The sequence below is a fragment of the Aspergillus clavatus genome, genomic scaffold, assembly GCF_000002715.2.
Source record: "Aspergillus clavatus NRRL 1 1099423829802 genomic scaffold, whole genome shotgun sequence".
Taxonomy (NCBI): Eukaryota; Fungi; Ascomycota; class Eurotiomycetes; order Eurotiales; family Aspergillaceae; genus Aspergillus; species Aspergillus clavatus.
In genome coordinates this window covers 431,205-446,356 of record NW_001517097.1, presented here as the reverse complement: position 1 = coordinate 446,356, position 15,152 = coordinate 431,205, and the positions used below count along the sequence as shown (strand labels likewise).

At 48.5% G+C, this 15,152-nt stretch overlaps 3 protein-coding genes across 3 annotated transcripts, besides 1 other annotated feature; 2 read left to right on the top strand and 1 right to left on the bottom strand.

The window, feature by feature from the left end:
- Positions 1 to 958: 958 nt before the first annotated feature.
- ACLA_034770 (uncharacterized protein) lies at positions 959 to 3,993 on the top strand (the record flags this gene model as incomplete). The annotated part of the gene is made up of 6 exons (XM_001270699.1): positions 959 to 1,495; positions 1,559 to 1,708; positions 1,765 to 2,985; positions 3,042 to 3,170; positions 3,224 to 3,340; positions 3,394 to 3,993. The coding sequence occupies 6 exons, from the start codon at positions 959 to 961 to the stop codon at positions 3,991 to 3,993; spliced, it is 2,754 nt and encodes a 917-aa protein (XP_001270700.1).
- Positions 3,994 to 5,142: 1,149 nt separating this feature from the next.
- Positions 5,143 to 9,608, top strand: ACLA_034760 (putative RNA-directed RNA polymerase (Sad-1); the record flags this gene model as incomplete). Its single annotated transcript, XM_001270698.1, has 4 exons — positions 5,143 to 5,519; positions 5,574 to 5,730; positions 5,794 to 6,259; positions 6,322 to 9,608. The coding sequence occupies 4 exons, from the start codon at positions 5,143 to 5,145 to the stop codon at positions 9,606 to 9,608; spliced, it is 4,287 nt and encodes a 1,428-aa protein (XP_001270699.1).
- Positions 9,076 to 9,125: a microsatellite.
- Positions 9,609 to 10,026: 418 nt separating the features above from the next.
- ACLA_034750 (DNA-directed DNA polymerase zeta catalytic subunit REV3) lies at positions 10,027 to 15,090 on the bottom strand (the record flags this gene model as incomplete). The annotated part of the gene is made up of 2 exons (XM_001270697.1): positions 10,027 to 14,756; positions 14,856 to 15,090. 2 exons carry the CDS (start codon positions 15,088 to 15,090, stop codon positions 10,027 to 10,029), a joined length of 4,965 nt encoding a protein of 1,654 aa, XP_001270698.1.
- Between the last annotated feature and the right edge of the window lie 62 nt (positions 15,091 to 15,152).

The following is a 15,152-nucleotide window of genomic DNA, read 5'->3' as shown; positions in this document are numbered from 1 at the left end:
GAAGAGCGGAATTAAGACCACTGTTGACCTTCTTTATACAAATTCACACCAATACAAGCATGGTTGAGGCTCAATACTTCAGTGATGGAGAAGTTAGATAATAGTCTTTAATATATCTTTTTCAACAAAAACCATGATAACGAATTACAGTGTCAGGCAAGTAGGGATCTTAGATCTCTGTAACCCATCAAAGAGCCCGATGGCGGTTGATGGGGCAACCAGCGGCAAAGATCAAGTCCATCACCACTGTTGGACTTCAGGCACAATGGCAAAGAGTTTACAGCTGGGAGACAACACTCCAGAGCCTGGAAATAACGGACTCTTGCCCGCACTTACAGATAAATAAATGCGACTATGCAAGACAAGCTGTCACTTCTGGTGCGCGAAGTGGAGCGCTTGATTACAGCCCCATACGCGCCCTCCCTCCAAGTAAACTCATACCCCGCTGTCAACAATATCTAGATGAGCGAGCTGACAGTTTGAGGATAGAGCCTTCATGAGCTGATCCACAATGATTCCAGCCATTTGGTTGATGCATGGGCTATAAACAAGCCGTGCCAAATTAGAGCTCTGGTCGATATCCTTGTTGATGGACTATCTCGGTCTCGATTTGCTCTGTCGACGCTAGGAGCTTTTGGTAAGATGTCAATGAAAATACCAAACAAGCATCATGTTCTGATACCTTCCAGTATCTGTTACGGCTATTCGCAATGCTTTGCTTGAACGGTATCCAGCTCTTCTTGACCAGTTCCTCAAAAAATCCGTTGAAGATAATGATGCCGAGGTTTGTGCTCCAAGAATTCCACGCTCCCAACATGATTAACGATTGCTTCAAACATACGTATATATTCAAGCCCTCGCAAGCTGACAATTACAGTGTATGGCGGTATGCATCGCCATTCTCTCTACTCCTCTTCCCTCCGACTTCATTGCACCAGCTCGGCTGGCCATCTTCATCATGAAATTGATCAATGAAATGGCAGAAAAGCCATACTCGGAGACCATATTTCCATTATATCGAGTTATGACCGGACTACAAACAGTCCCCGGGGCCATGCTTGAGATCCCTTCGGAGACGATGTCTAGCCTCCAAGTTGAGCTAACCAAGACCCTACGTAATCTCGACGATCACATGGGGAACCTCCTCTGTCTAGCTACATTTGCCCGAATCGCATCATCTTGGACCGCTGATGCTGAGAATAAACACGGACCCTATCTTCCATCATGGTTACAGAGTGTGAAGGGATTTTTTGGCCAGAAGCGTGGATTGAAGACCCTGGACCTTGTTGTTCTACGCGTGATACTTGCTTGTTCAGCTAGTTGCAACAACCTGTCAGCAGACAAAGCAGCCGAAAGCATTCGATTAGCAATCGACGTTTGTGACAGCGTGGAACAAGACCAGAAGGACGGCTGGATAGCAAATAATTCTCCCAAAATCGCTAAGCTCTGCGAGAAAGTCACCCGCGAAGGTATCGACCACCAAGTGCAAATGATGGTAAGTCACCTATCGAGGGAGATAGCAGTGTATTCTCATTCGATTTGATACTGACTTTGATAGGGTGTGGCTTTTCTGGTCTCTCTACTTCCAGCAACTGCATTGTCATCCAAAATCCCGAAACTCGCTTTGCAAACGCTTTTGAGCAACGAGGAACACTTACAAGAAGTTGTACCTTTGTATCTTGTTCCACGTCTGGTAAAGGCGAATTCTGTATGTCATACGCTATCCAGTTCCAAGAAACCGGGTTCTGACTGACTTTTAATTAGGTTATTCTTGGAAAAACTGTCATCTTGGAGTTCGCAAACTGCATTCTCTCGAAATTGAGAGAAAATTGGCCTGATGACCGAGCCAATACCAGGGCAATTCAGCGAGCCAAGTCAATGCTTCAAGGCCTGCAGGCTTTGGACCCACAGTTCTTCAACACAGCTGTGACGGATTTCGGTCCAAAAGGGTCGTACAGTCAGTCCTTGGCTGAGCTGATCGGAGGATTTCCCCGACGCACACGCTCTTCAATATGCCAGAATGCCGAATTGTGCTATGCATCGCTTGCAGAAGCAGAGAATGAACTCCTGTTTGATCTCCTTGTTTTTACTTCTCACATGACGCTGTCAGTGGCAACCGATGCTGATAACAGCGACCTGACTGGCGTAAATGCCTTCACGCATTATCTTTCGAAGGCTAAAAGCTTGCTTGCGGAGAGTAGATGCGACTTTTCTGAAACGAAGCCTCTTGATCATCGAATAAAACTCTCTTTCCCTGGACTAGGCGAGCAACATCCAACTTCACGGAGCGACTGGAGAGCTGGGATAGCGGAGACAATCATGAACTGTTCGCGCATGTCTCATGATACTTTGATACGGAAAATAGAAGAGGTTTGCGTCGATCTCGAGCGGCGCTGCAATACCATCGAGGAACCATTGAGGGCAGTCGAAGAAGAGCGTGATAGAATTGCGTCTGAAGCCGAACAGCTTCGCCAACACAACGAAAAGCTACAATCAGAGTTGCAGCAATCTTCTAGTTCAATCGCTGGGCTTGAGCGGGACTTACATCAGCTTCAAAACCATGCCCAATCGGCGTCGGTTCGTGTTCAAGAATTGACAGCCGGCTTGGATACAGCGCGACGAGAAATTGAAGAACAACGCCATACGTCACAGGAAACCTCCATTAGTGAAAGAGAAAAAGCCCGTACAAGGGAGCTGGACCTCCTTGCCACAATAACAGAAAAAGATGATCAAATTGAAGAGCTGCAAGAGGAATCACAAGACCTTCGGGATGACAACGACAAGTTACGCCAAACATTAGATATGCTCTCAAAAGAGAATGGTGCCACTTTAGAGCAGACGGCTGTCCTCAAACAGGAGGCTTCGAGACTTCAGGAATCCGTTGAACAGGGTAGGCTACTTCTAGGACAGAAAGATGAGGAAATCAAGCGGTTGTTGTCGGATCAAGAACGAATGAGCTCTGACTCACAAGTCCTCCAGAGAAAGGTTTGATTGTTTTACGAATCTCAGATAGTATAACCTTGCACTGACATTTTATACAGCTGGATGCGGAGATTGCTTTAACTGAAGAGCTCCGTGGTGCCTTCCAAACTGCAGAGGAGCTTCACAAAACGGAGGTGACTACACTCAGAAAACAATATGAGTCGCAACTGTCAGAGATAACCATGCAGGTAAGACAACATAGTCGTCACAAGAGATCTAAGTTTCTGATTCAGGTACACAGCACACTAAGAACAAAGAAGAGACAGAGTCTCTGCAAGCCGCCATGCGTGCAGCCGCTTCAAACGCCGCAAAGAAGCTGCAAACAAGAGACCAACGGATCCAGCATCTTGAAAGAAAGGTTAGTCCAAAGATTTGTGCATTCTATCAGCACATCCTTATGCTTATCTATAGGTGCAACAATTACGCGATGAGCGGGCAACCAAGGCACGCGAGTTCTCGGAAGCTCAACAACATATTGGCCGTTTAATGAGTGTGATGGGTTTTAAACCCGACTCCAAAGAGCAGAACACGGCAAGCAAACAACAATGCTCGGCATCAACTCCACGGCCAACTCAAATGACCACAATGCAGCAGCAAACACCTCAACGGCAGGACTATACTGAAAGTCAATCCGAAAATATGCTTGCGGACTCTTTTGCCTCCGCAACACCCCAGCCTAGCCGGCGTAGTCCTAAGAGATCCAGAAACGCTGTCGCTGATCAAGACACAAAAGAATTAGCCTGTCGAAGCCGTGTGAGACCGCGACGGGAGCGCCCTGCTCTTGCAGATGCAAACCAGAATAGCCAGTCAGGCTCCCAACGAAGCAGCGCTTCATTATGCACCCAAGAGATGGCTGGCCAAGACACCCAGTATGGTGGTAATCTGGACGAAAATCACCTCCATGAAATAGATCTCGACATGGATTTGGACTTTTCAAAGGATTTCTTATTTACCAGCACTTCCCTTTCTGGAGCGAACGATAATATACTTCCGCCAGGAGCCCAGCAATGATACGAAGTCATGCTACAGCCTCTACTGAAACAAATGATGTCTGACTGAAATGTGAATCGCCTGAACGGCATATCATAACGGCCTCTCACAGCTTCCCTCTTAGGACTCCTTTCCACCCCTATTTCAGGTGACTGAGAAGTAATAAAGAAATATATGCCTAGAGAGATGTTTAGATACTCCACATTTGGGTCATTCACGTACATATTCGTAAGCGATCAGTTTCACTCTTAGCGTCATCTCTTGTGAACGCTTTGCTTCTGCATCTCTATTTTCTGTTCCAATAGTCAGTATATAATCTCCTCTGATATCCCATTGTTGTTATGGATCTCCTTGCATCTGTTCACATAATGAGCACTTCTGAAGTCTGCTGGCATATAACAGTATGATAGACAGCAGAACTACTAGAGGTATAACATCCCATCTCCTATGTGTCTTATAGAAAATTTGCTTGTCTCGGATTTTCTCTCTATTTTATTGTCTTTCTGCCAATTGCTGTGCGGTTCATCGATCTAATAACACTTGCTCCCTCTCCTCCTATGGCTCACCGGTCTGGCCTCTCTGGCTTTTGGATTCCCCTGTTCACTAATACATGATTCAGACCTTTAGATTATTAACGCTGTCTTCTGCCCTTCAGTTGCAAAAGAGATAAGAACAAAGCCTCTTTATGTTAGCAAGATGGCAGTACATATGGCTTGTCGAAAAGCTGAAATAGTACCTCCAGCATACTACGAGTCAGAGGCGGAAACGGACTCGAACGAACATGAGCACTCCACGGCAGAGACAGACTCGAGTGTGTTTACTTCTAGCACAGGGGAGAGTGAAGCAAACCTCGACATCCAACCAGGCGGTGGAGACAGAGGTAGGATCTCGCGAAAATCTCATGCAAAAGCTCCGTGTCAATCATGGTCCTCAACCCGCCGCCCTCGAGCTGAGGGAGGTCGTCGGCGTGAATCACATAACTTTCACCGGAGAGTCACTACTGCCGCTCCTCCGTTACCTTTACTCCCTTCACTGCCCTCGCCTGCCATTCCACTCTCATGTTCTCTTCCCTCGCCTTCCTCTTCCCTCTCTTCCCCAAACGCCCCCCCCTCTTCATCTCGTTCACATAGTACCTCCTCGAGCTCAGCTCTTCTCTCGACCACTCGAGCCATGACTCGAACCTCGCGGTCCAGAAAGATGCCTTTGCAAGAGGGGAGGCGTGCTGGTCCGAACACTAGACAAAACATCCCACCTCAGAGCTCCCGTAATCAAATCTCTTCTCAAAATCTGCAGCAGAACACACGTCAAAAGACACCACTCCAAGCCCCACGGCGGCAGCAACCCCTCCGGGCTTCTCGCCACCCAGCCGCACTCAATGCTCTGTGGAAGCAATGGGAGTCGGTGGCTGTGAATCTTTTCAACTTACCACCAGAAACTGACGCGTACACTGTCTGGCAAGCTTTCAGCAAAGAAGGCCGTGTGTTATCCATAGACATATTCGAGGACATACACGGAAATAAAGAATCAAAAGGAAAGCTGCGATTCAAGTGAGTTGGTTTGTATAAACCCTCTATTCAGCAAGCCGTCTGACCGTCCACCAGGCCACCACCTCAGAGAGATTTCTGGAGGGCCGGAACATACCAAATTGTACTCCAAGATGGAACGACGAAAGTGATCTCTGTAGCTCTTGACCCCAAACAACCCGACATCCAAGTACAAAGCCCTGTTCGTTCCAGCATCTCATATCCGGCAGAAGTGGTGAGTCTACAGACTTCTTTCCGCGATCATAAGAGATGATAGCACTGATATTGTTTTAATCAGATAATACCTATTGCTTCAATGGACATTGGGGTTCAGATTGATGGAACAACCATGCTGCCGATGCGTACTGTTGGAGGTGGAATGGACGAGCATGTGCATGCGGTTCTCGACCTCAAACGCAGGGACATGTTCATTTTCTTCCAGTTGCCTATCTTCAACGCTAGGCGCCGTCTGGCCCCAACGAATGAGAGCTATAACCAGTATCGCCTTAGACTCCCCTTTGTTCAATTGGCTAAATTGCACCAGATGCAGGATGCACAATCGGGAATGATCTCCCACTTGACCTTCCTGGACTCGCCTGCGATTTATCATCGGCGGATTCAAGAGACCCGGGCCACGTTTACCGATGATATCTCTTGGAGAGACTCAGATAGCTGGTATCGGCAAACATCTGTGGTCCACAACCCTGGCGAGCTCTCCGTCCTACCAGTCAGTCTAAAAAGATTAAAGCCTGTGGTCGACATTGGTATGTCCCTTCGTCTCTGCGTCACGCCTCTCTTTGTCCATAGTTGATGGTTCTTTTTCTAGGTCGCTGGAACGCGTTCAGAATAACTTATCCCAGGGATATCAATGACAAAGGCAAATTCTTGTTGTTTTGTAACATCCTGAGGGACTACAACATTTTCATTACGAAGACGAAGACAAACTCCTTCTCAGTGCTTGATTATAGCCGGGAGAGAGCTCCACCAATATGGAAATGGATCGATTACACAGACTCGCAAACGTCCAAAGCATTTTCCTCGCTGGAAGAACTGATAGACGAGACATACGTTCATCTGCCCTTCCCAGTTCGGTACCAGCTTGAGGTGTGTATCTCGCATAATTATCTCTCGGAGTTCACCATGACCCGTGGTTTTGCCATCAAACTGTCTGGACTCGGGGAAGCAGAAGCATTGAGGCTTCTGGAGCATGTAGCCACTAAGAAGGAGGTTTTTCATAATCCCATGAAGATCTTCGATCTGAAATTTGTGAAAGGGGTGACACACGCTAAGATCCCTTCATACTGCTGCTATATGCGGTCGGCCAGGATCACGCCCACTACAATCTATTACAACACACCTTCGGTAGATATCTCGAACCGTGTGATCCGCCACTATATCGAGTTTGCAGACCGCTTCCTTCGCGTACGCTTCACTGATGAGAAGCTATTTGGTCGCATCAATTCGACCATGGATGACACGATGGATGAAGTGTTCACTCGTATCAAGAGAGCGTTAGCAAATGGCATCGTCGTCGGTGATAGACGTTACGAATTTCTTGCCTTTGGCAACTCACAGTTCCGCGAGCATGGAGCATATTTCTTCGCTCCATTGCCGAATCTCACAGCTGCGAACATACGAGCTTGGATGGGAACCTTCAATGACATCCGCAATGTCGCAAAGCACGCTGCCAGACTGGGGCAATGCTTTTCGACCACGCGAGCCATTTCTGGTTGTCCAGTGCAGATTCACAAGATCGATGATGTCGTCCGGAACGGCTACACTTTCTCAGATGGTGTCGGACGCATCTCAAGATTCCTCGCCCAGATGGTAGCGTCTGAGCTCAAGATCAAAACCCCAATTGATGAACCTCCCTCCGCATTCCAGTTCCGTCTTGGAGGCTGCAAGGGAATGCTTACAGTTTCTCCTGAGGCTCAACGCCACGAGGTACACATCCGCAAGAGTCAGTATAAGTTTGCGGCCGCCCACAACGGGTTAGAGATCATACGCTGGTCCCAGTTCTCCATGGCAACACTAAATCGGCAGCTCATTATTGTTCTATCCTCACTTGGTATCCCTGATCAGGTGTTTCACGAAAAGCTTCAAGCAATGCTGCGCAGCCTCAATGAGGCAATGGAAAGTGATTCTCAGGCAATTTATTGGCTTAAGAAATATGTTGATCCTAACCAGATGACACTCACTGTCAGCCAGATGGTTCTTGACGGTTTCAGAAGAACTCAAGAGCCATTTGTCACTTCCGTTTTGAGACTCTGGAGGGCATGGCATCTCAAGTATCTGAAGGAGAAAGCAAAGATTGCCATCGACAAAGGAGCAAATTTACTGGGATGCATGGATGAGACTGGTATTCTGAAGGGCTACTTTGAGAATGTTCCTGCCAAGGACGCTCCTCGTGAAAAGAAACTGACCTCGTTACCCGAAGTTTTCGTCCAGATTCTTCATCCCGAAAGCGGGAAGTATCAGATCATTGAGGGAGTATGTATCCTGGCCCGCAACCCATCGCTTCATCCCGGTGATATCAGGGTTGTCAGAGCTGTCAATGTCCCCGAGCTGAGTCATCTCAAGGATGTTGTGGTCTTCCCACAGACAGGAGATAGAGATGTCCCAAGCATGTGTTCCGGTGGAGATCTGGATGGTGATGATTACCTTGTGATTTGGGACCAAGACCTCATACCCAAAGATTGGTTTCGCATTCCCATGAAATACACAAGCGACAAGGCCCAGGATCTCAATCAGGACGTGACGGTGGACCACATCACGTCCTTCTTCGTCATTTACATGAAGAATGACTTTCTGCCCAGAATTGCTCATGCTCACCTTGCGTGGGCGGATCGTCTTGAGTACGGCGTGAACGAGGGAAAGTGTATACGGCTTGCACAGCTCCACTCAGACGCCGTTGATTACAACAAAACGGGCAGGCCTGCTAACATGACGCGCAGTTTGCAGCCAAAGATGTGGCCGCACTTCATGGAGAAGAAACACAAGCCAAAGGAAAGAATCTACCGCTCGGGAAAGATCCTTGGACAGCTCTACGATGCCGTGGAGCGGGTTGACTTTGTGCCTAGTCTTGAAATGCCCTTCGATGAACGGATCCTGAAATGCCGCTTGCAAGTCAGCGACGATCTCATGCAGACTGCTCGAGACCTCAAAGCTGACTACGATGCCGCCATGCATCGCATCATGGCACAGCATGAGATTAGAACGGAATTTGAGGTTTGGTCCACGTTTGTACTCAGCCATGCAAATATGAGTAAGGACTACAAGTTTCACGAAGAACTGGGGATGCTCTCATTGTCTCTCCGCGGCATATACCGCAAGAAGTGTTATGAGAAGGTGGGGGGCCGCAGCTTTGAACTGCTGGCCCCCTTGGCTGTTGCGATGTACCGTGTCACTCATGAGGAGATGACCACCGCACTACAGAAATACCGCGCTGAGAATCCCCATGATGAAAAGCTGTTTCACAAGCCTACGCCCAAGATCGACCAACTGCCTTTTATCAGCTTCCCTTGGGTTCTGCAAAACATCTTGGGTAAGGTCGCGATGGGTTTGTATGATGAACCTGAGCCTGCTCCTGCTCCTGCTCCATTTGTTGCTCCTGCTGCTGCTGCTGCTGCTACAACACCTGCAGAGGTTGGCAACCTAGGCGTTGATCCCAAAGGAGCCGCTTCGAATGCTCGAGAAGATACCACCGGCACTCAGGTCACTCATGTTCCTCCTAACGCCGACCCCTTTGGGCTTTTCGAAGGCGACGTGGGGTCTGGAACATCCCCCCAACTTGCTACGGAAAGTTCGACAGAAAACAGACGGGAGAGCATTCTCTCCCTCGATCAGCTGCTCGACTTTGGTCTGATGGACTCTGGGGTCCCTCTCGCCCTCACCAAGAGATCCCAAGCTAGTGTGCCTACTCCAGCTCCAGATGGCCTCAGTTTGCTCGAGCTGGGCGACAACTCGGAAAACGTCAAGCCTGTGCAAGAGGATGAAGTGAAACTCGGCCCTGGTAATGTGGACTCCAAAGGCGTTTGCATTGACATCGTTGAGGAAGAAGATGAGGTCCAGCCGACTGCCTTCGATATGCTCAATGAGATATTGAACGGCTAAGGGACTCAGGGTTTTCTGACGGTGAGTTGCTCTGGACTCTCTTTCAGTTTCTGTTACTTCTGCTCTGTCGAAGCTTTGGGGGCTCTCGATTACTACTCCTGTGATTTCATGGAGATGTCAATACAGCGATCTAGTCTAGGATCTTTCGGTATCACGCGCTCGTAGCTAGAATGGGGTTTGTAGTTTGGTGATAATGATGTTGCATTTGTGAATCCAATTAAACTCTCAAATTCGTATGAGATGATTCAATTCAATCCTATAATCCCGTCCAAGACACATTCTTTGACATGCCAGTCTTCTCATAAACCACCAGCACCAATGTTTGTTTAGAACAAGATACACTCCTCTAAGGTGACCAGAATAAGATAAAGCCAACACCGTCCCCAGAATTACTCATAATTTTCAATGGTCTGTGAGCTTACCATTCCAAAGCACTCTGGCTCTGGTCCTGCAAGAGGTTGATAATGGGCTCCAGGCATGCCCTAGTATGTTTCCAATTAGCCAGATGGCGGGTCCGCGAGTAAAAGACAGGGCAGTCTTTACTATTGCATGTCACCTCGTCGCCGGGTGGAATCCCCATGCAGGACCGACATACACGGTGCAGGTCGGAGTTTTTCTTCTCCGCCTGCTGCTGGCGTGAGACCAGAGACAAGAGTGAGATATGCGGTTGCAGTAAACAGTCAGAGCAGACTGGGACGCCGGTATCGTCGAGCTTGGATTTGCAGACGATGCACGAGGAGGATTTCATATAGGATTCCAGTGTTTTCCGGGCGTCCTTCCCTGCAGACGTGGTTGCGCCTTCCACGCGGCGGATGCGTTGAAATTTGGGCATTTCCTCGTACCATTGGCGGACATTTGCGCCAACCAGGTTGAAGATTCTCTCGAGTGGAGGGATGAGGTTTTTTGTGATGTAATACTCAGCGTCCAGTTCCAGCTGGGCGTCGTGAAGGAGTGCCTCGGGTGCGACGCAGCGGTCGACTAACCGTGACCCTGGCGCTCCGGTTACCACTACGTAGGGAACGCGTTCTCCGTATTGTGGCTCGGAGCGGGGATCCTCAACCATCTTCTTCGTGCTTATCATAGCACCTGGAGGGAGCAGCCCTCTTTCACTGTAGGTGCCGAGTCGCACTTCTTTAGCGAAGCAGAAGTCCTGGATCGACACTCTTCCTTGTAGGATCTTGGCACATTGCTTCTGAAAATACTGTTTGACCTGGCTCAAATCTGCAGTTCTGAAAAGTAGCTTGAGTGCCTTCTCTTCGATCTTCTGTTCGGCGGGTGTGCCATCCCGTCTTACCGTTTCAATGCCCTTTGCGTCAAATTCGGGCTCCTTCTGATCTCTGTGCTCGTATTTGAAGCCAACATACCGCTTCTTCGCTAGGAGCACGCATGGATGGTAAACCTTTTCAAATTTGAGTTTCACGGGATGTGGGTTCATGTCCGTGACAGTCTTGGCAATCTCCTCCCCGATATTGAAGGCTTCGTCGCGTGTTCGCCCCTTCAGATACACGAAGAGGCTGTCTGTGTCTCCATAGACTACCTCCGCGCCCCATCTTTCTACAGAGTGGATGAGAGCAATCGCCTTTTCCAGCGTTTCTCGACCCGATTGGACAATACTGTCCGCGATCTCCGAGCAAGGCATCCGTCCGGAGAAAGAGGCAGATGTGTACCCGTATGTGACATTAGCAATCAGTTTGAGAGCAAGCTGTCGGTTGTTGAGTAGTCGTTGCAGTACCTTGTCGTCCTTGTCCATCTTCATGCCGGTCTTCACCATCACTCGAGTCTCCAATATTTCAGCAAGCATCCTCGCGAGAAGCGATTGCCGTACTTCCTGCTTCACATACATCATACCGTTCGGTGCAATGTTGATCTTGTCCTTCAGCAACTCCAATACTCGCGGCTGTCTCTTGTAGTCCATGAAACCCATCTTGTTCCGGCCTCTCCACTGACGTGCCCTTCCGAGAAATGTAGAATAGCAGTAGTTATATGCAATCATTATGCTAGGATATAGCGATTGGAAATCCAAGACAAGCAGAGGGCTTGTGTAGAAGTCGCTCTGGGGTTCCATAACCAAAGGAAGACATTCAAGGGCATTTTGCTGGCCGACTTGCTTCCTGCTCGGAGAAACGAGTAAAAAGTTCTCCGGCTTTGCGATTCGAAACATGAGAGACTCCACTTTAAACTGGGAACCTCTCGAAAAGACGGAGAAGAAGTCAATGCCGAGAAGCCTGGCCTGTTCGCTGGTTCTCGGGATCAACTCGTTTGAGTCGAGTATCTCAAGATTCATTTGTATGCGTGAAACAAAGTATTCCACGACCTTCAGCAGGTTCCGAGGTTTTCCACTCTCATACCACGCTGTGAGATCCCGGAACGAATAGTGCGGGATCCTGCGATGCAGTAGATGATATACTACATTTTCCATGGTGTACTGTAGCAAGTTCAGCTCGCCTCTCATCGATCGCCAAATGTTGATCATGTGTCGACCTGTCACTCGAATCGATGATGTGTGATTGAAGCCCCATCTGTCGGCCTCTTTCCCAAATCGCCCATGTGCTTGTGATTTCACCCGTGATAATTCGTCACAAAGGTCGAAGTCGTATTTCTTTCTAGCTCTCTCAATCAGATAGCCCCAAGAGCTGTTATGAACCTCATAGCCTGTGATAATGTCAGGATCGTGGTATCTGACGATATCTACCAATCGATTGATTAAATCAAGTTCTGTGGGCTCATAGTCGAGCTCGATACGTAGAGCCTTTGAAATATTTGGTTCATGATCATTTCCTTGAGCGATCATTCCAACGTGCACACCAGGAAGGATACCATTGGGATCGATATCCTCGCCATCCGATTGGATGCACCAGAAGATGCATGATATCTCATCCTCTTCTGGATTAGGCAGAAGTACCCCTCGTGTATTCACATGTACTTCTAAGCTCATGGAGCTCATATACTGAGTGTGATGCTCGACGCTGGTGGACTTCCCTTTCTGAGAGTATTTGAAGCCATAGTCATTCTTTTGGGTTGGTCCCTCGATCTGAGAGAGAGCATTGGGTTTCGACAATGGCTCAGAGGCTTGTTCTTTACTGGAAATAGTTTGAGTCTTCTGTTGAGATTGTTCTTTCTCGAACCATTCCATGACTTCGGCACGGCTGGGAGGTACAGGAGCAAACTCCCATACTCTGCTTGTGGAAGACTCTCGTAGTTGTTGATCAATTTGCTCTTGTTGGTACCGATCCTTGAATACTGAAGCTTGCTCACCATACATCGCAGGAGACCGCCCCGATGGATCGAATTGGGGCAGATAATGTATGCTGTTACCCTCTAGCCGAAATGTACGACCAGCGTAGTCTCGTGCTCGATCAGGTACATCCCGATCATTGCTATAATGTGCCTTTGTATAGACAACATAGGGATATCCATACTCTGCAAGCGTTGAAGAAACTTCGCTCGCGCTAGGGGGTAGATACCGCCAGCAGCACACCTTTGTTTGGTCAGAAATGCTGAACGCATCGTACAATTTGGGTATCAGTTCAGAAACATGAGTGCTTGACGAAGTTGACTCGGTTCCAGAGGAGGAGGATGGTAGCTGGGAGGAAGGGTCGCTTTCACTGGTCATTTTCGGAGCACTCCCATGGGATTCAGAAGTAGCCAGAGAGTCGAGTTCCTGCATCCCCTTGGAAGAACAGACGCCATCTTGACTGAAGCGCACGATTGTCATGGGATCATTGGGGTCTTTGACAACAGGAAAGTTGAGTTTACCATCTTCCCCGTTTATCCTCGTCCGAACATTCTGCTGTGAGGATGGCGGCGTCGCTTGGGGGAGCACTTTCTTGACTGGCGCGGGGTCGTCATTAGCGACGCGTAAATCCGCAACCTGCATTGACAGGTGCCTGTCTGATGAACGGGACGCATTGTTCTCAAGAAATCGTAGTCTTTTGTATGGGGCTTCACCAGCAATCTCCCCGGATTCAGACTGAGAGCGTTTAAGTCTTCTCTTGAATATTTCGGTTTCCTCGCCGATCGCCTCATCATTGAATTGACCATCTGATGGATTGGCAGGAGACCCGAGTGGGAAGCCTGGAAATATCATATTGCTGAAGCCATCCTCTGAACACTGATCAACCTCGTCACCAGCTTCTTCAGCTTCAATTTCCTCCGAGAAGAGATCGGAAAAATAGTAATCAGCCGAGCCCTCTAGGCTCATGTCTGTCTCGGCAGACAAGACTGCATTCTCGTTGACCTCCGCTTCTTCGTCTTCACCATTTGCAATCAGAGACTGTCGCATTTCCATCTGAGTGTGCTCAATCTTGTCTGGAAAGAAATCTTCAACACTTTCCAATGCCGTTTTTACTGTCTTCTCAAAAGGATTGTCCTTCAAAAACTTATCCGGGGTCATATCCCCATCGCTGTCTTTGCGCTCTTCAGCAACAATCTGCGATGCCAACTGACGGAATTCTTCTTCATGGATCCATCCACCCTCGGAATTGCTTCTGGGCTCCGCTGACAACGACATCAATTCCTCAGGACCAAACGGGCTACTGCCGAAATCATCTAATCCCATCCGCCTCTTGCGCCTGCGAGTCTCGTCTTGCCATAGACCCGCCATACTCGGAACCAGTCGTTCGTTTTGCGTGACTGGCTTCAGCATCTCAGTGAAGTCTTGATGAAGTGGTCTTTCTTTAATGTCGACTCGGTTCAGAATGTCCTGTACGCAGACATCCACTTCTAAGGAACAGTGGCTCTGCTTTGGTAGAACCGCTGCATCGGAAATGCAGTCGGGTGGAATAGAGCGATCATGCCACCGATAAGAAAGATCCGTTAATTCAAAAAGTTCTGGGATGCGAGATCGAAACTTGGCTTTGCTACATTTCATATACGCGCAGCCATACAAGTTATAGTCGCACATCCACTGCGGGACATACTGCAGGTGGCTTTCATATGGCTGGAAAGGGCGCTTCAACACAGCGCCCTGTAGCAGGAGGTCCGCTAGCCTGGTCACATACACGGGGTTCAAAAGATAGATCTTGAAAAAGAAGCGATACCCCACATGATAGCCGTAGAAGGGAACTCCTTTGACCAGGGTAATATGAGCAACAAACGCTGTCTTCTTGTCGTATGCATTGCGACGATAGTTCAGCGCCAGTGCATGGTCTATGGAGAGATGGAGGCTTCTGATCGCGGAGCTAACTATATGGATAGATGAGGCAAATAGCTAATAATGATATAGAATAGGACACATCGAAAACTTACCCTGCTCTGCGTTCAAAGGTCCGTCGTATTCGATGTATAGATAAGGGAATGCACCATGTACATGAACGCAGACCTTTTGGCCGGTTTCTGTCGCGCCAAATATTCTGATCACAGGTACCTTAGACTTGTCATATTTCCCAACTGCACCATCCCTGTAGGGGAGAGGGGGGTCAAATTCTGATGGGGTTGCTTGATAGTGATCCACGCAATTGAGGCGCACTTGGAAGGGCTCCATCGGATGGGTTGGGGACAGCGAGTGCTGTCTGCGACATGACGCGTGTAAGTAGATCGAATGTC